The sequence below is a fragment of the Rhinoraja longicauda genome, chromosome 8 (assembly GCF_053455715.1).
Source record: "Rhinoraja longicauda isolate Sanriku21f chromosome 8, sRhiLon1.1, whole genome shotgun sequence".
Taxonomy (NCBI): domain Eukaryota; kingdom Metazoa; phylum Chordata; class Chondrichthyes; order Rajiformes; family Arhynchobatidae; genus Rhinoraja; species Rhinoraja longicauda.
Window position 1 is genome coordinate 39,734,566 of NC_135960.1, and position 24,759 is coordinate 39,759,324.

Consider the following 24,759-nt stretch of genomic DNA (forward strand, 5'->3'; position numbering starts at 1 on the left):
TGATAATAGAGAGGATGCTGGGACCGGCTATTGCAATGACATTGCAATGGCTATTGCAATGACATTGCAATGACATCCTTCAGAATTACAACTTTAATGCCAGTTATCTTTCCCCACATGTCAGCATGCTTCTTTTCCTTGCCCCCAAAAGGGCAGTCTTTTTTATTTCATATATTCCCCTTTTTAATAATAGGATAATACTCAAAAATCTGTTGTGATTCTTTGATTAAAAAAAACATGTTTCAACTACAAAGGGAATACAAAGGTGACTACGATAAGGATGGCATTTCTGCAGGGGACTGTCGTTTCGCCTCCTTCTGCTTACCCATCCAGACTGTGAACTGCAAATGGAAGTGAGAAAGATGGTGGAAATCAGGCACATGGGTGTTTGATCTAACGCTATGATGATTAACAGCATTAAGGAGAGTTGCTGTTTGTACTGAGCTCAGGGGCCAGATGCACTTTGAATCTGGTTCTTCATCTTTTAGCCTGCTATATGGCCAATACCTCTGTTCATTTTAATGGGGTTGGAGACCATCATTTAAAAGGTGAATTTGCACTACCTTTGATTGTTCTTTATTGACAAAGGTTTGATATATTTTATTAACATTTATATCCGAATACATTTTTGGTTATTTAAAAAAATTAAAACTGTTTAACTTTGAATACCAAATACATTTAAAAACAGGGAAACAGCTTTGATAGTTGTGTGATTTATCCTTACAACTCAAAATTAAACAAAAAATTATTTAACATTTAATTTAACTTTCAAAAAATGTACAGTACCTCTTCATATTGGTAACCATCTTCTGGTTCTTCTGTAATAGTAACCTCTAAAGTATGGGTGAAGTTAAGCATTTTACACGATGACGTCAGCAGTCCACTCACATCAAAAAAAAAATAGTAAGCCTGAGTAGAGGCCCATATACAGCACAACCCAGTTCGTTATTTTTAAGTTAACCTAATTATTATTGTGGTCCAGAATCTTAAAGTTTCCCACAGTACAGGGTTGGGTTAGGTGAAGCAGATAAGCTCCACCAATTGGTAAAAGATTTAAAATTCACACAACTCAAACCGATTTATATGATTGACCTGCCACTTGAGGGCAGTTGTTTATTCTTGTCTGCCTCTATTAAAACAGCAGGGAAACAGGCCCTACAGCCCACCAAGTCTGCACTGACCAGTGATCATGCACATTAACACTACCCTACACTAGGAACAATTTTCACATTTATAAAAAGCCAATTAACCTACAAATCTGTGTGGAGTGTGGGAGGAAACCGAAGTTCTCGGAGAAAACCCACGCAGGTCACGGGGAGAACGTACAGACGAGCACCCGTAGCCAGGATCGAACGCGGGTCTCCGACGCTGTAAGCGCTGTAAGGTAGCAACTCTACTGCTGCACCACTGTTCCGCCCTGGCACTTGGGCACATTTTAAATGAATTCGATTCAGATTATTTTAAAATCCAATTATTTTGTTATTAAATTTACCTCTTCATCACGTTTCATAACAAGGTCTACCATAAACTCCATGCACGTTTAGTCAGTGGTTGAACAATCAAGTGCAAAAACTAGAGCTAATTGTTTTCCCTTCTATTTCAGAGATCCCAATTATATTGCACATACATTACAAAGTTACAAGGATCATTCAATTTAACCAGTCTGTGTTTATACTTATCCTCCTTGTTGGCTCCTTGGCTCCCATATATTTATTTCTTGTTTTCCAGAATCTTGGAGTGTAAGTTTTGGGATAGACTGTGTTTTAAGGCTGAGCTCAGGGATGGCAAGGAAGGACAAGGACTTTTTTTAACTTTCTCCGTTGGTCTTGGAGCAGGCGGGATGGCTGTTGGCAGTGATATGCTCCTCCTGCAGATTGTGGGAGATCAGTGAAATTTCTAAAGTCCCTGGCGACTGCACCTTTGTGAAGCGTGTTGAACTTCTGTTCCTGACTGACCACATGAGGGAACTGGAACTGGATGATGTCAGGATCATCTGGGAGACTCAGAGCCTCACAGATATGTGCTATAGAAAGGTGGTCACACCCAAGACGCAGGCCTTGTGACCATTCCCCTTGAAAACGAGGATACCCTTTTACATGTAATAACAAGGAACTGCAGATGCTGGTTTACCAAAGACACAAAATGTTGTAGTATCTCAGCAGCTCTCATGGCAGCTTCTCTGGAGAACATGGATTGGTAATGTTTTTGGTCAGGACCTTCTTCAGTCTGATTGCAGGGGGTGTAGCGGTGGGAAAGAAAGCTGGAAGAGAGGAGAGGCGGGATAGAACGTGGCCGGTAATAGGTGAACTTGCAAGGGTTTTTTTTCCTGATTGACAGATTGTTAGACAATAATAATAATAATAATAATGTATTACATTTATATAGCGTTTTTCATATACTCAAAGACGCTTTACAGAGATTTAGAGAACATAGGGAAATGAATAAATAGATAAATAAGTAAATAAGTAAACAAACAGAGAAAGGAGACAGAAGGTGAGGTGACCTTCAGTGGTTGAAGGCAGTACTGAACAGGTGAGACTTCAGCGATGTTTTGAATGTGGTGAGTGTGGAGGAGTCTCTAACGGTTTGGGGTAGTGAGTTCCATAGGGTGGGAGCAGCGATGGGGAAAGCCCTGTCCCCCCAGGATCTGAGTTTGGTCCGGATGTGGGGGGATAGGAGATTGGCAGCAGCAGAGCGGAGGGTGCAGGTGGGAGTGTGCCTGTGGAGGAGGTCGTTCAGGTAGGATGGGGCCAGGTTATGGAGGGCTTTGTAGGTTATGAGGAGGATTTTGTACTGGATTCTCTGGGGGATGGGGAGCCAGTGGAGTTTGTAAAGGACGGGGGTGATATGGTCACGGATCGGGGTGTGGGTGAGTAGACGGGCAGCGGAGTTTTGAATGTATTGAAGTTTACTGATGATTTTTGAGGGTGCGCCATAGAGGAGGCTGTTGCAGTAGTCCAGACGGGAGGTGATGAAGGCGTGGATGAGGGTTTCTGCAGCTGTGGAGGAGAGGGATGGACGGAGACGGGCAATGTTTTTGAGGTGGAAGAAGGCTGTCTTTGTGATGTGTTTGATGTGTTTGTCGAAGGAGAGGGTTTGATCAAAGATGATTCCAAGATTCCGGATGTGAGGGGAGGTGGATACTGGGAGACCATCAATGTTGAGGATGAAGTTTTGGGTGGATTTGGTGAGCGTTTTTGGACCAATGATGATGATTTCAGATTTGTTGCAATTGAGTTTGAGGAAATTTGATTGAAGCCAAGATTTTATTTCAGTGATGCAGTTTGTCAGTGTAGAGTGTGTGGTGGGGGAGATTGACTTGGTGGAGATGAGGAGCTGGATATCATCGGCGAAGCAGTGGAAGTTGAGACCATGACGGCGGATTAATTGACCAAGGGGGAACAGGTAGAGGATGAAGAGGAGGGGGCCAAGGACTGAGCCTTGGGGGACACCTTGGGGGAGGGGAGCGGTGGGGGATTTACAGTTGTTAATGGAGATGAACTGGTGTCTGTCAGAGAGGTAAGATTTGAACCAGGATAGGGCTGTGCCGGTGATGTTAAAGGAGGTTTCAAGTCGGGTGAGGAGAATGGAGTGATTTATGGTGTCAAAGGCGGCGCTGAGGTCAAGTAGGATGAGGATGTTGAGGTTGCCGGCGTCGGAGGAGAGGAGAATGTCGTTTGTGATTTTGAGGAGCGCAGTTTCAGTACAGCGGTTGGAGCGGAATCCGGATTGGAAAATTTCATACAGGTTATTGGTAGAGAGGTGGTATTTGAGTTGGGAAGCTACAGCACGTTCCAAAACTTTGGACAGAAAGGGTAGGTTGGAGATTGGTCTGAAGTTGTTTGGGGTGTCAGGGTTTAGACCAGGTTTTTACAGAATGGGGGTGACAGCAGCGATTTTGAGGGATGGCGGGACGATGCCAGTGGACAGGGAGGAGTTTATTGTTGCAGTGATGTGGAGAGAGAGCAGGAAGGCAGGCCTTGACAAAGCTGGAGGGGATGGGGTCCAGAGAGCAGGTGGCAGTTTTTATTCCTGGGAAGAGGTCAGAGAGGTCGGTGGTGGAGACTGGGGAGAACTGAGGCAGGGGTTGACAGGATAAGGGGGGGCATGTGGTTTGAGGGGGAGCAGGTGCGTTGGTGGTTAAGGTGCTGTAGATGTTGTCTATTTTGCTTTGGAAGAATGAAAGGAAAGTGGTGCATTTGTCAACTGTGAATGATTGGGAGATGGTGTCCAGGGGGCTGAGGAGTTTGTTTATTGTAGAGAAGAGTGTTTTGGGGTTTCCGGAGCCAGAGTGAATTATTTGAGAGTAGTAGGTGGAGTGGGCGCGGGAGAGGGCATCTTTGTAGTGCTGCAGGTGGTCTTTGTAGGCTTGGGAGTGAATTGTGAGACCTGTTTTGTTGCGGAGTCTTTCAAGTTGGCGGGCATGAGTTTTCATCATGCGGAGTTCAGGGGTAAACCAGGGAGCAGAGTGGGTGAAGGAAACTGTTTTGGTTTTTATAGGTGCAAGCTGGTCGAGGCAGGAGGAGAGAGTGCGGTTGTAGTAGTCAGTGAGGTCAGAGGGGCTGTGGAGGTCAACGAAGGGAGAGGCGGACATTATTTCAGAGAGGGAGGATGAGAGCGAGGTAGGTGAAACAGAGTTCAGCTTACGGAAGTTGATTTTGCGTTTCTAAATGCACAGCCCACCGCTCACTTCACAACAATCCAAACATTTGTTGAACTCTGCAACAAGTCTGGCTCTCAGACACCTCCTCATACCAACCTCTTGAGCATGACCCCACAGACAAACTGCAGACTACCAGATGGTTTTGGATCTCATCACAACCACAGCCTTCAACCTTATTGTTCCAAAGCCTCATGCTGCCCACTTCTACCTCCTGCCCAAAATCTAGCCACACTGAAGTCATCTTCACATAACTTCATTTTTTTCCAACTTCCCTTGTCCAACCTATATCCGAGACACCTTCAACTCTTCAATAACTTTCAACTAACCCTAACTTTTCTTTCGTCTCCTCTCGCTTTCTCCAAGTTATATAGGCACACGCATGGGGCCCAGCTATGCCTGCCTTTTTGTTGGTTACATCAAACACTCCCTGTTCCAGAAGTACACTGGCACCATTCCCAAACTCTTTCTCCACTCAGTTGATGACTACATCGTCTTGCACCCATGCAGAACTCGATGATTTCATGAGCTTCACCACTAACTTCCACCTTGCTCTCAAATTTTCCTGGACCATTTTCAACACTTCTGACCCCTTTCTTAATCTCTCTATCTCCATCACAGTGAGCAGACCATCGACTGAAGTCTACTACAGCCTCTGCATTCAACAGATCATTTTCAGCATCTCCAACATGTTCCCACCACTAGTTATATCTCCCCATCTCCACCGCCTGCCACCTTCCACAAATATCGCCCCTCTCCTCCGCAACTCCTTCATTCACTCATCCCTTCCCAACCAAACCACCCCTTCCCCAGATATTTTTCCCTGCAACCGCAGGAAATGGAACACCTGTCCCTATATCTCCTCCCTCGCCTCTATCCAGGGACACCAACAGTCTTTCCAGCTGTTCACGTGCACCTCCTCTAATCTCTACTTCATCCGGTGTTCCTGATGTGGCCTTCTGTACATCAGTGAGGTCAAGCATAGAATCGGCAACTGCTTTGCTGAACACTAGGTCTGTCAAGACCTACTTGATCTTCCAGTTGCTAATCATTTTAACTCCACTTTCTAGTCCCATACTGATCTTTCTGTCCTGGGCTTCTTCTATTACCAGACAGTAGCCGCATGAACCTTGAGGAACAGCATCTTATATTCCACTTGGGTAGCTTTTAACTCAATGGTATGAATCTTGAATTCTCCAATTTTAGGTGACTAATCCACAAACAACCTGTTAGTGTAGCAGCAACTATAGTCTTTCCTATAAAGCCCCAAAGCTTACCGATTGTTGAAGGAAAGGGAGCGATATTTCTTCCACGCAGATAACAGAAAGATCTTCACGACGTCTCAGTATCATTAATCGTTTATTGAAGCAATAATACAAAGATCGGCATATCCACTGTCATCAATCTGTTTCTTAATCTAGTACGATCTTATTATCTTACCCTCGTTCCTTCGCGGCCTGTTACACCTAAGACCCTATATCTCAACAGTCTTCATCGTGATTCGTATGGCCACTAAAATCTTATTATCTTAGCAGGCTCCTGTAGTTACTGTATGACCTGCTAACCCTATGTCAGCAGGTTCCTGGTGTGTCACTGAAGCATCACATCAGTGCTGGGTAAATTACACTCATAATTCTGACCCCGCCCATGGCATCTCCCAGTCCATATACGTAAGCCAAGTATTAACCTCACGACAATCCCCTGGTGTACAAAAATAATACAGCAGGATACAAAGTAATATAATAATATGCAAAAATAACAAATAAACGCAAAAGGCTCCTACACACCGGCCCCTAATTGTTCTAACAGTATAACGCAACAATTATCAATAAAGAGCCATAAACTACATGCATAATCAAAAAAGCATGCACTACATATTGGCATCAAATCTACTATAGTGATTCTTCAATCTTCAAGCTACCAGTCTTTCCTATACTCAGGTATTAGCTTCCAGTAGCAGACATATCTTGATTATCGGTCTTCCCAAAATGTTGCACTTAGTCTGAAGTCGAACTGTGCGCACAAAACCATGTGCATCTGGTATGGTCTCCAATATTATGCCCATCAGCCAGAATCTTCTTCAGTCTTCTCTTCCAGCTTAAGAAGCGGTCTGTTGTCAGTCCTCAATGCTTCACCTGCAGGATTTTCATTTGTGCTAACATCTCGCCATTGTTCTACATCAGTAGAGTCCCTTACAAAGGAGGTTCTGTTTGCAACAAACGTTTGAAAACGTTTGGTTTCGGTGTTGAAGTACTTAAGCACCGTTGTGCTATCGGTCCAGAAAATGGATTTGTTCAGTTGAAGCTGTGACTCTTTTCGCAGCATTGTGTCAACTCTGACAGCTAAGACTGCAGCTGTAAGCTCCATTCTGGGAATTATCATCTGTTTTAATGGCGCCACTCTGACCTTTCCTATTACTTGCAATATGCACCTCTTTGCTATCATTTTCCAGTCGTAAATATGAAACAGTACCATAGTCACTTTTGCTGGAGTCTGAGAAGTGGTGCAGCTGTGCATATCTGATTTGACCAAAGCTCATAGGCTTCACACACCTGTCCACCTTGAACTCTGCAATCTTATTGAGATCTGCTAGCCATCCTGTCCATCACTGAGAAAAGGTTTGGGGTATGTCATCATCCCAATCAAGCTTCTCCTTACAGAGTTCCTGCATAATCAGCTTAGCTGGCAGAGTAAATGGTGCCAGAAATCCTAAAGGATCGTAGATAGAGCCGACTACAGACAGGATGCCACATCTATTGCACGGTCATTCCTGTACAGCAATTTTGAACTTGAACACATCTGTTTCAACGCACCAGCACAATCCTAGTGTTCTCTCCATCGGCAGATTGTCCTGGTCCAACTCCTTGATCTCTTTAGTTCTGCTTGCTTGAGGAATGGATGTCAATACAGCACAGCTGTTACTGATCCATTTTGATAGCATAAATCCTCCCATTTGGCAGATTTCAGTTAGGTCTTTTACCATTTGAACTGCTTCTTGTTCCGAAGGCATGGATTTTAAACAATCATCCACATAGAAGTTATTCCTTACCGTGTTTGTCACCTCTTCCGAAAAGTGTGCTCTGTTATCCTCCGCAGTCTTTCTCAATGCGAAGTTTGAACAATTTGGTGATGACACGGCTTCGAAAAGATGTACCTTCATCTGGTATTCAACAAGATCTTGCTGCACATCACTATCAGGCCACCACAGAAATCGCAGATAGTCAATATGCTTTTCTGATACCTTGACCTGATGAAACATTGCTTTGATATCCGCCATCAAAGCAACCGGCTCTTGACTGAATCTGATGAGAACTCCAGAGTTAGTTAGGTCTAGACCCTGAAGCAGTTAGCAGTTAAGTGATGTACCCCTAAATTCTGCTGCACAATCAAAGACCACCCTTATGGTTCCTTTCTTTGATACACCCCGTGATGAGGGAACTACACCTGCAAGAATTGTGTCCAGGTGCAGCTCCTGAATGGACGTGTTGTGGGATTGGAGAAGCAGCTGGATGACCTCAGGGCCATCCGGGAATACGAGAGATTCCTGGACAGGACCTACTGTAAGGTCACGCCAAGGATCCAGGTCGAGCGAAGGTGGGAGACCGTGACAAAGGGAGTAAACATGGACTACAGGAGACCCCGTTGGCTGTGCCTAATGCAAACAGGTACATCCTCTTGGGAGCTGTCGGGGCAGAAGACGCTTCCAGTCCGAGCGACGGACAGGTCGGTGGCTCCAATCCTGGCAAGAAGACTCAAACGGGGAGACCGACCTCGGGCAGAGCCATAATAGTGGGTGACTCCATTGTCCAAGGTGCGGACAGTAGATTCTGTGGCGCAGGCGGGACTTGAGGATGGTCTGTTGCCTTCCTGGTGCCAGGGTTCAAGATGTCACGGACTGGATTCAAAACATCCTAGCGAGGGAAGGCGAGCAGCCGGAAGTAGTTGTGCACGTGGGCACGAACGACGTCGGGAGGAAGAAGAAGGAGGTAGTGCAACGTGAGTTTAAAGAGTTAGGAAAAAGACTGAGAAGTAGGACTTTGAGGGTAGTTATCTCTGGATTGCTTCCTGTACCTCGTGCTAGTGAGGGCAGGAACAGGGAGATAGGGGATATGAATGTATGGCTGAGGGGCTGATGCAGGGAGCAGGGATTTCGATTTCTGGACCACTGGGATCTCTTCTGGGCTAGGGGTGACCTGTACAAAAGGGACGGGTTACACCTTAACAGCAGGGGGACCAACTTCTACCAGGCAGGTTTGCTAGTGCTACACGTGTGGGTTTAAACTAAGTACTTGGGGGTGGGGGGGAGGGGTTGACAAATTGAGAGTATAAAGATAGAGTTAAAGGGAAGCAAATACAGGAAAAATTGCAAGACTCGAATAAATGGGAAGGAAAGTTCAAGATGGGATAAGAGAGTAAGGTCAGGGCCAATGGTGTGAGAGGGCCGGTGAAAACCGGTTAAAGTGTTGTATTTGACTGCGCGAAGTATAAAAAATAATGTGGATGAGCTTGAGGCTCAGTTAGACATTGGCAAGTATGGTGTTGAGGGAATTACAGAGACATGGCTACAAGAGAACCAGGGCTGGGAACTAAATATTCAGGGGTATACGACCTATCGAAAAGACAGGTAGGTGGGCAGAGGGGGTGGGGTCGCTCTACTGGTAAGGAATGATATTTAGTCCCTTGCAAGGGGTGACATAGAATCAAGAGATGTAGAATTAGAATGGATAGAACTGAAAAATTGTAAGGGTAAAAAGACCCTAATGGGAGTTATCTACAGGCCCCCAAACAGTAGCCTGGTCATAGGATGCAAGTTGAATCAAGAGTTAAAATTGGCATGTCGCAAATGTAATGCGAGGGTGGTTACGGGAGATTCCAACATGCAAGTAGACTGGGTAAATCAGGTTGGTAATGGACCCCAGGAAAGAGTTTGTGGAGTGCCTCCAAGATGGATTCTTAGAACAGCTTGTACAGGAGCCTACCAGGGAGAAAGCAAATCTGGATTCAGTGTTGAGTAATGAACCTGATTTGATAAGGGAACGCGAGGTAAAAGAGCCATTAGGAGGCAGTGATCATAATATGATAAGTTTTAATCTACAAATTGAGAGGGAGAAGGGAAAATCGGAAGTGTCGGTATTACAGTATAGCAAAGGGCATTATAGAGGCCAGATTTGACTGGAAGGAGACCCTAGCAGGGAAAACGGTGGAACAGCAATGGCAGGTATTCCTGGGAATAATGCAGAAGGTGCAGGAACAATTCATCTCAAAGAGGAGGAAAGATTCTAAGGGGAGTAAGAGGCACCCATGGCTGACAAGGGGCATCAAGGGCAGCATAAAAATAAAAGAGAAGTATAGCATAGCAAAGAAGAGCGGGAAGCCAGAGGATTGGGACTCTTTTAAAGAGCAACAGAAGATAACTAAAAAGACAATTCGATTTATTCACAAAATGCTGGAGTAACTCAGCAGGTCAGGCAGCATCTCGGGAGAGAAGGAATGGGTGACGTTTCGGGTCGAGACCCTTCTTCAGACTGATGTCAGGGGGGCGGGACAAAGGAAGGATATAGGTGAACACAGGAAGATAGAGGGAGATCTGGGAAGGAGGAGGGGAAGGGAGGGACCGAGGAGCTATCTGAAGTTGGAGAAGTCGACGTTCATACCACCGGGCTGCAAACTGCCCAGGCGAAATATGAGGTGCTGCTCCTCCAATTTCCGGCGGGCCTCACTATGGCACTGGAGGAGGCCCATGACAGAAAGGTCAGACTGGGAATGGGAGGGGGAGTTAAAGTGCTCGGCCACCGGGAGATCAGTTTTGTTAATGCGGACCGAGCGCAGGTGTTCAGCGAAGCGATCGCCGAGCCTGCGCTTGGTTTCGCCGATGTAAATAAGTTGACATCTAGAGCAGCGGATGCAATAGATGAGGTTGGAGGAGGTGCAGGTGAACCTTTGTCTCACCTGGAAAGACTGTTTGGGTCCTTGGATGGAGTTGAGGGGGGAGGTAAAGGGACAGGTGTTGCATCTCGTGCGGTTGCAGGGGAAAGTGCCCGGGGTTGGGGTGGTTTGGGTAGGAAGGGACGAGTGGACCAGGGAGTTACGGAGGGAACGGTCTCTACGGAATGCAGAGAGGGGAGGGGATGGGAAGATATGGCCAGTGGTGGGGTCCCGTTGTAGGTGACGGAAATGTTGGTGGATGATATGTTGGATCCGCTGGCTGGTGGGGTGGAAGGTGAGAACGAGGGGGATTTTTGTCCTTGTTGCGAGTGGGGGGAGGGGGAGCAAGAGCGGAGCTGCGGGATGTAGAAGAGACCCTAGTGAGAGCCTCAACTATAATGGAGGAGGGAAAGCCCCGTTTTCTGAAGAAATTTCGAGGACATCTCGGAAGCCCTAGTGTGAAACACCTCAGTGTAGATGCAGATGCAGTGTAGACGGAGGATTTCGAGGACATCTCGGAAGTAAAAAGGCAATATGGGGAGAAAAGATGAGGTACGAAGGTAAGCTAGCCAATAATATAAAGGAGGATAGTAAAAGCTTCTTTAGGTACGTGAAGAGGAAAAATATAGTTAAGGCAAATGTGGGTCCCTTGAAGACAGAAGCAGATGAATTTATTATGAGGGAACAAGGAAATGGCAGATGAGTTGAACCGGTACTTTGGATCTGTCTTCACTAAGGAAGATACAAACAATCTCCCAGATGTTCAAGTGGCCAGAGATCCTAGGATGATGGAGGAACTGAAGGAAATTCACATGCACATTAGGCAGGAAATGGTGTTGGGTAGATTGATGGGACTGAAGGCTGATAAATCCCCAGGGCCTGATGGTCTGCATCCCAGGGTACTTAAGGTGGTGGCTCTAGAAATTGTGAACGCATTGGTGAACCCTTCACGGTATTCAGATGTAGCGGTCCTGTCCAACTCCTGCTCTCCGGTCAACATCCCACCCCAGGCCTTCATCTAGTACTGGAGGGGCTGCAGACTCTGGTTAACATACACCAGATGTCGTACCCCAACGCCTTTCCTCATACCTATGGACTTCAACAAGGCCAGCTTGAACAAATCACTCCCAAGCTATTCCACTATCAAAAATTCCTTTCGCTCCATCCCTTGCCCTCACTTTGGGAAATCCAACCACCTGGCTGTGCTCCTTCTTGCATATAGCTGGTGACTGGTGCTTAGCCCCAGCAGTGAAGACTGCACAGTGTAGGTCAGGGGATGCAGAGGAACAATGCCAGAATTGCTTGGAGCCGGTACACTGGGTGATATTCAAGCACTCGGCAAAGGACCTGAACAAATACACCACAGTCGTTATCGGCTTCTTAAGGAAACGTGTAGAGGAATATGCTCCCATAAAAACCATCCGAATATTCCCCAACCAGAATTCTTGGTAGAACTAGGATCACTTCTGAGGACATCTCGGGCATTCCATTCTGACGCTGATTCATATGAATTCCAGATATGACCTTGATAAGGCCTTCACAAAGGCTAAAAGGGTTTTTCACTCTAAACTGGCGGACGAGGGATGTTTGGCAGCTGTGGCAAGGCTTGCATACCATCGCTTACAACAAGGTAAAATCAAGTGACAGAGAGCAAGACATAAATCCAGAATAAGCTTAATGCATTCTACGCATGCTTTGATAGGGAGAATACTGATGTGACTTCCCGGGCTCCCTTGGGCCTCCATATTATTGCAATCTCAATCACCAAGGCCGATATCAGAAGATCCTCAAGGAGGGGAGCCTCGAAAAGCGTCAGGCCCTGATGGTGTACCTGGTCATGTTATCCAGACCTGCAAGGACCATCTGGCTGGAGTTTTTGCAGACATCTTTAATCTCGCATTACTGAGGTCTGAAGTACCCACCTGCTTTAAAAGGACATACTGACTAGCTAATGAAATTATTGCATCGTATGGGAGGCGCATTCCCAATCTCGTTGTACTCCTGTACAATAAGATATATTGTATTGTATTGTAATACTGGTGCCCAAGAAGAGTAAGGTAACATGTCTCATTGACTACCAATCAGTGGCACTAATGCTCATGGTGAAGATGTGCTTTGAAAAGTTGATTATAGCACATATCAGCTATAATCTCAGCAAGAACCTGGACCCACTAAAATTTGCCTACCACTACAATAGATCAACAGGGGATGCGATCTCACTGGTTCGCCACTCTGTACTGGACCACTTGATTAATAAAAACACATACGTCAGGCTTTTGTTCATAGAATACAGTTTGGTGTTCAACATCATCCCCTCCAAACTTGTTACCAAGGTCAGAGAATTGGGTCTCCGCTCATACCTTTGCAACTGAATCTTCCACTTCTTCATCAACAGAACACAATCGGTATGAATTAGCAACAACACTTCCTCCTTGATAACTATCAGCACAGAGGCAACTCAAAGCTGTATGCTCTGTCCCAAGCTCTACTCACTATCCACATTACTGTATAGTCAGACACAATTCCAACTCCATCTTTAAATTAACCAATGATACCACCATTGTTGTACAAATTATGGATAACATGAGTCAGAGTAAAGGAGGGAGATCGAATGTCTGAATGGTAGCAAAACAACAACCTTGCTCTCAATGTCAGTAACACCTAGGAACTGATTGGTGACTTTAGAAGAGGAAGGCTGAGGATCCACAAACCAGTCTTCATCAACAGGTCGATGATGGACTGTCAACAAACTTCAAGTTCCTGGGCATGCATATCTCTGAAGATTTGTCCTGGACCCATTGAGACAATAATAAAGAAAGCTAATAAATGCCTCTATTTCTTTAGAAGATTAAGGAGACTCGGCATGTCAACAAACTCTCTTGAACCTCTACAGGTGTATGATATTTACTTATTCGTGTCATCACACGACTGTTTGCCAGTAGCGAGCAAATTTTAGTGCCACGTCGTTGGCCTCTGCAAGATCCTTTACAGTGCATGTGTCATGCAGCGTCACAATTCAGGAGATGTTCCATAGTCTGGGGGCCTCATCTGCACGCACAGTCTGCCGCATCTTCAGTATATCCCCACTTCAGCATGTTCGATTTGCTCCTCCCCATGCCTGTCCGTAGTCTGTTGAGACTGCGCCAGGTTATCCACGGTTGGTCAGAACCTGGTGGGAGTTTCTCAGAGGGATCGATTGCCATGTGAATATCTTCTGGAGATTTCTCTAGTCTCTCTTCCCAGAGTTTGAGCATTCTGGACGATGCACTGCAGTCCAGGGGATGGACAGAAGAGAGGAAATTTCTGCGTGATTTCAAACACTGAGGTAGCAAAGGGTGGTCATGTAGGGGGTGTCTTTCATCCTCTGATTGTCTGAGGCGTTCTTTTTGACTGGCTCCAGCTCTTCTGATTCCAGGAGGTGCAATGCCAGAGAGTAGGTAGGTGTTGTCAGTCTTGGTAGGTTTCATGCATCCACTGATGCAACGACAGCTTGGGATTAGCATAGGATCAATCTTCCTTGCATGAGCTGAGCGCTCCCACACTGTGCAGGCATACTCGGCAGTGGAGAAGCAGAGAGCCAGAGCTGTTGATCAAATGGTTTTGAGGTACTCGGCTTGCTAAGAAGAGCACTTCTGGAACTGACTTTTCCTTTAAGCTTGGGGATATGTGCTTTGTAGGTCAGAGATCGATCAAGAGTCACACCGAGATAGACTGGACTGTCACAGTGCACCAATCTTACTTCATTCCATATGACCTTCAACCTTCGATTTGCACACTTGTTCTTCAACTGTTTCCATCGCTACCAATTACTATTCCCCGATCCAGAGGCAATGTTACCTCAAGAACAAGAAGACAGAAGGTCTTTTTCAGGACCAGCAATCACAGTTCTGTCTTTCAAAGTTGAAGGACTTTCAGCAGCTAAACAGCTGTATGATATAGATCATATTGTCCAATTGCATCACAGCTTGGTTCAGCAACTCAAACACCCAGGAATAAACGTGATTTCATAAAGTAGTGACCTGTCATGGATACTGACCTCCCCACCATGGAAGGGATCTGTAGGAGACATAGTCTCAAAAAGGCAATCAACATAATCAAGGACCCACACAACCCTGACCATGCTCTCATTTCTCCTTTCTTTCTAATGTCCTGGTTCAAGAACAGCTTCTTCCCATTAACCATCAGGCTATTGAATACAACAAACTCCAACCAAATTCCAAACTATGAACTATACACAAGGGGCATTAGGCTTTCTTTTGTTTTTCACATAATTGTTTTTTTTCAAATTGAACTTTTTTTCTTTGTTTATTATATAATCTGTAGAGTACTGTATTTACAAAACTGTTGTGCTGTTGCAATTAAGAATGTCATTGTTCCGTTTCGGTGCAAATGAAAATAAAATAATAAGGATACTAGATAGACACAAAATACTGGAGTAACTCCGCGGGTCAGGCAGCATCTCTGGAGAAAATTACATTTTGGGTCGAGACCCTTCTGCAGTAGCAACATCCACAGTTCCTTCCTACACATAAGGATACTAGATACACTATCGATACACATCCGATACACTATTGATTGTAATTATGTATTATCTTTCGGCTGACTGGTTAGCATGCAACAAAAAGCTTTTCACTGTACTTCAGTACACGTGTCAATAAACTAAACTATAACTAAACTAAACAGAAACACTAGCCACGGATCATAGAAACAGAAAATAGGTGCAGGAGTAGGTCATTGGGCTCTTTGAGCCAGCACCGCCACTCAATATGATCATGGCTGATCATCCAAAAACAGTACCAAGTTCCTGCTTTTTCCCCCATATCCTTTGCTTCCGTTAGCCCGAGGAGCTCTAATAGGGAGGTTGCACGACAGGCGAGGTCACGACCCCTGACCCATACTGTTGCCAGGCAACGCCTTCTGGAATGCAAGCGGTGAAATTCAGGTAAGCACTTACAATGGCTGACGGTACAGCGGGCCCGTTTTCTGTTCCAGCATCAACGCATTGAAGAGTTGGGATATTTACTTAGTCTTTTTCTTCTATTTTTGTTTGGAACAACTTCTGTTGTGGAACAATTCGTCAGTCCTAATTTGAGAGGGTGTTGCAGTTGAATGTTGCGGCTGCACTTTGCTGGAGCTGGGCTTCCCCCGGACCCTCCGATTGGTCTTCTCCCATCAGCGCATCTCTGGCTCCGTCCCGGCGCTCCGAGCATCCGGCCACCTCTCCCCATTCCTGTGCTCCTCACTCCTCCATGCTCCACAACTCACTTTCTGCGGCTCTTCAGCCCCTTGCCGCTCCTGCTCTAGCCCTTCTCCCCACTCGCCCTCTCCATCAACCGGCCTCCGTTTCCACTTGGCCGGCACTCAACGTCTCGAGGCTGGGGCTGCTGAGCAGGCCTGCTCCTCGCTCCCAGCCCAGCTATCGCTGCTGCTCGGCATCTCCCCAGCTCCTCTTCCTCCTCCTCTTCGGGCTCGACACTCCACTCCTCCTCCTCTACCACTGCCTCCTCCTCCAAGGCCGTCAAGCACAGCTCCCTGGACCTATCGCCCTCAGGCCCTGCCGGGTCACCGACCTCCAGCGCTCGCTGCTTCTGCCCCTGAAGATCTTCCAGGCCCCTTGGCTCAGGTTCTTCCTGCTGCTCCTCTCCCATCTCGCTCAACCGTGTATTTTCCTCTTCTTCTCCTTCTCCTCCTCCCCCCCAGTGGCCCTCTGCTTCTCATCCTTGCTCTCCTGCCTCCCTTCCCGGCCACGATTTCTCTTCTCCCGCCGGCTGGCCAGACATCTTCCCAGCTGCTTCTTGCGTCCACGGGTTTTGCAGCCCTTCTCCCGGTTCCTCTTCCTCCGCCGGATCCTCCAGCTTCTTCCCATTTTTTACAGCACCAAAATTGACCATTGTGGCAGTTTTTTTAAAGATAAGAACGTAGTGTTGCATGTGCTACTAGTATATGCCAGAAGTTGCCATGTACTCCATCCAGTTGGCTTGCGCGACTCCGTGCGTCATGCCCTTTGACCTTATGACCTTCCATGCAATCCCCTATAGGCAACCAACATCATAAAGGACCCACCACCCTAACCATGATCTCATTTCTCTCCTGCCATAGGGAAGAAGGGATTCATCTACATCGGAGTCTGAAAACTATAATGTCCAGTTTCAAGAACAGCTTCTTCCCAACAACCATCAGGCTATTGAGTGCAACAATAGACAATGGACAATAGGTGCAGGAGTAGGCCATTCAGCCCTTCGAGCCAGCACCGCCATTCAATGTGATCATGGCTGATCATTCTCAATCAGTACCCCGTTCCTGCTTTCTCCCCATACCCCCTGACTCCGCTATCCTTAAGAGCTCTATCTAGCTCTCTCTTGAATGTATTCAGAGAATTGGCCTCCACTGCCCTCTGAGGCAGAGAATTCCACAGATTCACAACTCTGACTAAAAAAGTTTTTCCTCATCTCTGTTCTAAATGGCCTACCCCTTATTCTTAAACTGTGGCCCCTGGTTCTGGACTCCCCCAACACTGGGAACATGTTTCCTGCCTCTAACATGTCCAACCCCTTAATAATCTTATACGTTTCGATAAGATCCCCTCTCATCCTTCTAAATTCCAGTGTATACAAACCTAGACGCTCCAGTCTTTCAACATATGACAGTCCCGCCATTCCGGGAATTAACCTAGTAAACCTCAATAGCAAGAATATCCTTCCTCAAATTTGGAGACCAAAACTGCACACAGTACTCCAGGTGCGGCCTCACTAGGGCCCTGTACAACTGCAGGAGGACCTCTTTGCTCCTATACTCAACTCCTCTTGTTATGAAGGCCAACATTCCATTGGCTTTCTTCACTGCCTGCTGTACCTGCATGCTTCCTTTCAGTGACTGATGCACTAAGACACTAAAGACTTTAACTCTCTAACAATGCTCTAACTCTCTCTTGAAACGTCTGGACAGTGAACGACACCGGACAAGTTTAATGCGCAATGTCCAATATTACTTGTCCCACACTTGCCACTACAGGGATCAATGAATTGGGGATATAAGTGTCTGGGACTCTGGTCGGTTGTGAGAGGGTGTGAGATTGATAACACGAGTCCCCGTGGAGTAACCGTGCGGCACAGGCAGCGAGTACTCGCAATGGGACCGTCCCGTCCTGCTTCGCCGCTGCACGGCCCACGGTCGACGGTAGGGCGGCCGCGCGCACGCTTCCTAACGGACCCGCGTTCCAAACGCCCCGCATAAATGCGAAGGTTTCGGGGCACAAACGGCTCGTCGCCGCCCTCCCGGCGCGCGCCCTGTAAGCGCCCAGCACTTGCTCTGTGAGAGACTCGAGGTCAACCAGTTCCGAACCCGAACACCATCACCCAAGGCAGCAAACAGCAGACGCGTTTACGAAAGAAATATATAGTATAAAATAGAATTTTAAAAGCGCTTTAAAAAAAAAATTTTTTTTTTAAATTACGTCCCTTCTCACGAGCGCTGTCAAAGTTTCCCGGCCGCCTGAAATCTGCGCCGAAAAGGATACGCTGCAAGTAGTAAGCGCCATCCTCCTGCTCCACCGCCATTGTTGTTTGTGCCGGTTGCTCGCGTGCCGTTGCCATTGACTCCGACGCCGCTCTCACGGTTCCTCTCGCGATATCCCGCTGCCGATGGGCGTCTCGTCACCAAGGCAACCGTGCCCTGATCGGAAGAAGAGCGCAAAATAAAATTTGAAAGGGAAACACCGCGGCGATTTATTTATTCATTTAACATCAGTCACATCAAAACATGTATCGTTTGGTTTAGCAAATGTATGTGTTATTCGCGCACGCTGGAGGAAAGCGGCCGACTTGCAGTGAATATGTTTATTTATTTGTTTTAAAATGTCGTCAAATTGGACTTGGGCCGCCCCTTTAAATGTGGCAAGAGAGAAGAAAATGGCTTTGACAAAGGTGGGATTTCTGAACGTTTGAACGTTAAAGAGGGTTGGCAGAAGCACACAGTGTGGATTAACGCGAGCCGGGCCAGTCGACAGGGTGCAGCCTTAGAGCGCCGAGGTAAGGGATGCCAGCCGGTGCTGCGGCCGGCCGGCCGGCCGTTTAACCCTTTCCTTTTGATTCTGCCCCCCTCGGTCCCTTCAAGCAGGGCGGCGCAGGGCCAGGGGCTCGGTCGCAGCTCCAAGGTCCGCCAAAGCGTGACGTTCACAATGTCCAAACGTCCCGGCTCCTTCCAGTGTGTCAATCTGTGCCTTGTTTACATTCGACAGACTGGCGCCAGTTGCACGCCCAACTTCCAAACTTCTTTTCACTTTGACTGCGGGAAGCAGACAGAAAACAGGGGAGAATAAATTATCATTTAAAAGTCAGCCATTGAAATGAGGTTTGAAAATAAAGGAAATGCCCAGCAGGCCAGACAGCATCTGCGTTGAAAAACAGTTAAATGTTCCGGCTGAAGAAGGGTCCCGACCCGAAACGTCACCTAACCATTTTCTCCAGAGACGCTGCCAGACCCGCTGAGTTATTCCAGCATTTTGTGTTTGCTTTTGGTATAAACCAGCATCTGCAGTTCATTTTATTACCATTTATTATTATATTTAACGTTCCTGCTTGATGGTCTTTTATTATCTCCACTGGAAGGGTTGTCTTGAGATGTTAACTGTTTTGTTTTTGCCACCAGTCTTATCTGATGGTTGTTTCCCGCATTCCCTGTTTTTATTTCAGAAGTCCAGCATGTTTAGTATTGTTTTGCTTTTTCCATTACTAAAATGAACTTCTGGTGTATATGTAGTTTCTGGATAGATTTGTTTCTAAAACAAAGTACGATTGGATTGTGGATGATTTTTAATGCCTTGAATGAAAAAAAAGTACGCAATTCCTGTTTTTATTTTCGTGTGAACCTTGGACGTGTAACGTATTCTGTGAAATGATTTTGTGGGAAAATTATCCACACCGGAGTCCACTCAGTAAAAATGCGCCAAGATCTTTTTAATTGTTTTCCCTTTCTTGACTAAACCATAGAAGAAAAATATACGGTGTAAAAAAAAAACGTTTTCGAAATTGAATGCAAATAATCACAATAATCACAGATGACCAATTGGAAATCGCTTTTGATAATGAGATTATCAATTTAACTCTGCAATTTCAAAGCTATTATTTGAACTCAAAGTTACATTTAATATAACAAAAGTGAAACAGTCTCCTTAACCACAAAGCGGCAGTGTTCTATTGCTTATTGGCAATGCTTTTGCAGCAATGTCGGTTTCGGGTTGTTAACGCATTTTCAGCGTGCAGTTTGTAAAATAACTGAAATAACCGCACCCAATGTTGCATTGTTTGTCACGTTATATTTATGTACAGAGCAAAGGGAAATTTGAGACACAAGGAAGGTGTTAAAAATAACAGATTCGGTACTATCTGAAGACAGAAACGAAGCTAGATATTTAAAATCGAATATCTTTCAACCAAATATAGTGAAAGGTAGAGCTGTAACAGGTTTTAAGTAAACACCGAGATGGAAGAAAATGGGACTGTGGTTATGCGGCGAATAAAAGTAACAGATAAGGTGGAAGTTGTCAAAGATTGAATCATAAAAAACTTAACAATACAGGACCTCTGACCTTTCCTGCCCCAAACCCAAGCAAAGATTTCAACCTTCTCCCACTAATCTGCAGTTCCTTTGCTCCCTGGTCACTTCTTCATAGAGTCAAAAGGCAGGGACACAGCCGCTTTGGTCCATCTTGCCAATGCCAAGCAAAATGCCCCATCTATACTAGTCCTACTTGTATGCATTTGGCCCATATCCTTTTAAACCTTTCCTACCCAAGTACCTGTCCAAGTCTCTTTTAAATGTTGTTATAGTACCTGCCTCAACTACCTCCTCTGGCAGCTTGTTCCATATACCCCCAATTCACTATATGAAAAATCATCCCCCTCTCACCTTAAACCTATATCCCCAGTTCTTAATTCTCCTATTCTGGGTAAAAGACTTTGCATTTTCCCTTTCCCCCTCATGATCTTAAATGCCTCTGTGAGATCATCCCTCATCCACCTGCACTCTGCAAGGAATAAAGTTCTAGCCTGTCCAACCTCTCCCTGTAGCTCAAGCCCTCAAGTCCAAGCAACATCCTCGTAAATCCTTTCTGCACTTTTTTTAACAACATCCTTCCTATAGCAGGGTGATATAAACATGTGACATGTCCATGCCAGGACATCCGAGATGTTCGTGTTCTTTAGGGAATGGGGTTTCCCTCGTCTATCTTAGATGAGGCCCTGACATGAGTCTCATCAGCATCACGTCCACTCTTACTTCCCCTTCCTCCAGTCGCAACAGTGACAGAGTCCTCCTTGTGCTCACCTGTGAGCCTATCAGCCATCGTATACAACACATAATCCTCTGACATTGACGCTACCTCCAACGGGACCACACCGCTGGCCACATCTTCCCATCTTCAACTCTTTCCAGTTTCTGCAGAGAGAATTCCCTCTGCAACTCCCTGGTTCACTCAACACTTCACACCCAAACCACCCCCTTCCCAGGTACTTTCCCCTGCAGCCACATGAGATGCGACACCTGTCACTATACCTCCTCCCTCTACTCCATCCAGCTACCCCGACAATCGTTTCAGGTGAGGCAGAGGTTCACTTGCACCTAGAAACATAGAAAATAGGTGCAGGAGGAGGCCATTCGGCCCTTCGAGCCAGCACCGCCATTCATTGTGATCATGGCTGATCATCCACAACCTTGTTCAACCTTATGTACTGTATCTGGTCTTCTCGGTGTGGACTCCTATATATTAGCAAGATCAAGCGCAGACCATATGACCATTTTGTTGAACATCTATGCTCTGTCTGCCTTGGCTAACATGATCTCCAAATTGCCAAACATTTTAACTCCTCTTCTGACTCCCATACTGACCTTTCTATCCTGGGCCTCCACTACTGTGAGAGTGAGGCCATATGCAAATTGGAAGAACAGCATCTCATATTTTGCTTGGGCAGCTTACAAACCAATGGTTTTGATTTCTCCAACTTAACACTTGCATTCCCTCTCTTTCCATTCCTTCCCCGACTTAGTCCTCTTGCTAATGTCACCATTTGTATCCCTTCATTATCATATCATATATATACAGCCGGAAACAGGCCTTTTCGGCCCTCCAAGTCCGTGCCGCCCAGCGATCCCCGTACATTAACACTATCCTACACCCACTAGGGACAATTTTTACATTTACCCAGCCAATTAACCTACATACCTGTCATACATACATCTCATCCCGAGCCAATAATGGACCATTTGTGCGCTCCACCTTTCCTGAGTCATCGATACAGGCTCTGCTTTGTTCTGCACCTTCCCATACCTCTAGTTTCCCCTCCGTGACTCCCAGTCTGATGCAGGGTCTCGACCCGAAACATCACCTATTCCTTTTCTCCAGAGATGCTGTCTGACCCCCTAGGTTACTCCAGCATTTTGTGTCTATCTTCAATGAAAGGGTTGGTATGTGTGATGGTCTAGGTTACGCCCACAACTTTCTGCAATTTCTTGCGGACTTGGATGAAGCTGTTCCTAAACCAGGCTGTGAAGCATCCCGATAAAATACTTTCTATGTGGCATCTGTAGATGTTGGTACGGGTTGACACAAAATGCTGGAGTAACTCAGCGACCCAAAACATCACCCATTCATTCTCTCCAGAGATACTGCCTGTCCCACTGAGTTACTCCAGCAATTAGTGTCTATCTTCGGTTTAACCAGCATCTGCAGTTCCTTCCGACACAGTTGGTGAGGGTTGTTGGGGACATGTCAGACTTCCTAAGAATTATATGGAAGTGTGCTTTCTTGACAATAGCTTCGATGTGGCTGGTCTATGACAAATTGCTAGTGATATTTATTGCTAGGAACTTGAAGCTTTCAGCCATCCCTACTTCAGTGCCATCAATGTACTGCTTTGCTTCCTGAAGTCAATCACAATTTCCTTTGCCTTGCTGACATTGAGGGAGAGGTTGCTGTCTTGATACCAGGTTTCAAGTTTCTCAAACTCCTTTCTGTACTCCATCTCGTTATTATTTGTTATCTGGCCCACTACAGTGGTGTCGTCTGCAAACTCGTAATTTGAGTTGGATTGGTATTTGGCTGCACATGAGTATAGTAAGGGGCTGAGAACACATCCTTGCAGGACACCAGTGCTGAGAATTATCATATAGGATGATTTGGCACCAACCCTCAGTGATTGTGTTTGTAAGTTAAGATGAAGCTTGCAGGTACAGCAGCCAGTGAAGAAAGCAAATGGCATGTTGGCCTTCATAGCTAGAGGATTTGAGTATAGGAGCAAGGATGTCCTACTGCAGTTGTACAGGGCCTTGGTGAGACCGCACCTGGAGTATTGTATGCAGTTTTGATCTCCTAGTTTGAGGAAGGACATTCTTGCTATTGAGGCAGTGCAGCGTAGGTTTACTAGGTAAATTTCTGGGATGGTGGAACTGACATTTGATGAAAGAATATATCAACTGGAATTTAGAAGGATTAGAGGGGATCTTATAGAAACATATAAAATTCTTTAGGGATTGGACAGTCTAGATGCAGGAAAAATGTTCCCGATGTTGGGGAGTCCAGAACCAGGGGTCACAGGGGTAGGCCATTTAGGGGTATAGGGGTAGGCCATTTAGGGGTATAGGGGTAGGCCATTTAGGACTGAGTTGAGGAAAAACCTTTTCCCCCAGAGAGTTGTGAATCTGTGGAATTCACTGCCACAGAAGACAGTGGAAGCCAATTCACTGAATGTACTCAAGAGAGAGTTGGATATAGCTCAGAGCTAATGGAATCAAGGGATATGGGGAAAATGCAGGAAAGGGGTACTGATTCTGGATGATCAGCCATGATCATATTGAATGGTGGTGTTGGCTCAAAGGGCTGAATGGCCTACACCTGCACCTATTTTCTATGTTTCTAGGTCAGGAAGTCAAGGATCCAGTTGCAGAGGGGAGTGCTGACTCTACGTTCCACAAGTTTAGAGATGAGTGTGGTTGGGATTATGGTATTGAAAGTAGATTATAGTCAATGAATAGGAGACCTAGGTGTCCTTATCCAGGTGTTCCAGGATCATGGAGATGACATCAGCCTTTAATCTGTTGTGATGGTAGGCAAACTGCAGTGGATCAAGACTGCTTGGTAGGCTGAAGTTAATGAGTGCCATATAGTCATAGAGTGATACAGTGTGGAAACAGGCCCTTCGCCCAACTCGTCCACACCGGCCAACAATGTCCCAGCTACTCTAGTCCCACTTGCCTGCGCTTGGTCCATATCCCTCCAAACCTGTCCTATCCATGTACCTGTCTGTTTCTTAAACGATGGGATAGTCCCAGCCTCAAATACCTCTTCTGGCAGCTTGTTCCATGCATCCACCACCCTTTGTGTGAAAAGGTTACCCCTCGGATTCTTATTAAATCTTTTCCCTTTCACCTTGAACCTATGTCCACTGGTCCTCGATTCCCTACTCTGGGCAAAAGACTGTGCATCTACCTGATCTATTCCTCTCTTGATTTTGTACAACTCTATGAGATCTACCCTCATCCTCCTGCACTCCATGGTATAGACACTCAGCCTCTCCCTATAGCACACACCCTCGAGTCCTGGCAACATCCTCGTAAATCTTTTCTGAACCCTTTCAAGCATCTGGTTTGATTCCTTTTTCTCAATCAAAGATTCTCCTTCGCAGTGTTTGATCTATATCGCTTCAGGTATCTTGCTCTTTCTTTGCATTTGCATCAGGAATGACCATCAGTGGCCATCTCTTTTCCCCATATTTCTTCTCCTTGTTTTTCTTCAATTTCCCAGCACATGCCAGACTTTACAACATCATCCTGACTTCACAATATTAGCAAAACATTACACAGTCAAAGAAGCTTAATTGTCCATTCAATGGCCACATCATTTCACCCTATTGCAGATGTTACTATCGTCCCACCGATTGCCCTCCCCACTGAATCTGCTAATTAGCTTAACTTGCTTTCTCTCTTTCTTGGTTCTGAAAATTTGTGTTTGACCTGGAACGTTAACTGTTTATCTTTTCATAGACATAGATACTGTCTGACCTGCAAAGTTTTTGCAGCATTTTCAGTTTTAATTTCAGACTTCCAGCATCTGCAATTTTATCATTTTAATAATTTAGTTATGTCTTTCAATTTACTACACTTGCCACTGTTCATTATGTAGC

The 24,759-nt window shown here is 45.8% G+C and overlaps 2 protein-coding genes across 2 annotated transcripts in view; one reads left to right on the top strand and one right to left on the bottom strand.

Annotated features, from left to right (window-relative positions):
* The window catches only part of spag16 (sperm associated antigen 16), a 402,456-nt gene extending 384,279 nt beyond the window's left edge, over window positions 1-18,177 (bottom strand). Inside the window, exons 1-2 of the mRNA XM_078403680.1 lie at window positions 18,102-18,177; window positions 787-833 (exon numbers count right to left, since the gene is read on the bottom strand). Of these exons, the coding sequence (XP_078259806.1) occupies window positions 787-833; window positions 18,102-18,177 (123 nt within the window). The remainder of the gene's footprint in view (window positions 1-786; window positions 834-18,101) is intronic.
* An 83-nt stretch (window positions 18,178-18,260) lies between these two features.
* The window catches only part of ikzf2 (IKAROS family zinc finger 2), a 152,142-nt gene continuing 145,643 nt past the window's right edge, over window positions 18,261-24,759 (top strand). The window contains exon 1 of the mRNA XM_078403684.1: window positions 18,261-18,612. The gene's annotated coding sequence lies outside the window, so the exon portion shown is untranslated. The remainder of the gene's footprint in view (window positions 18,613-24,759) is intronic.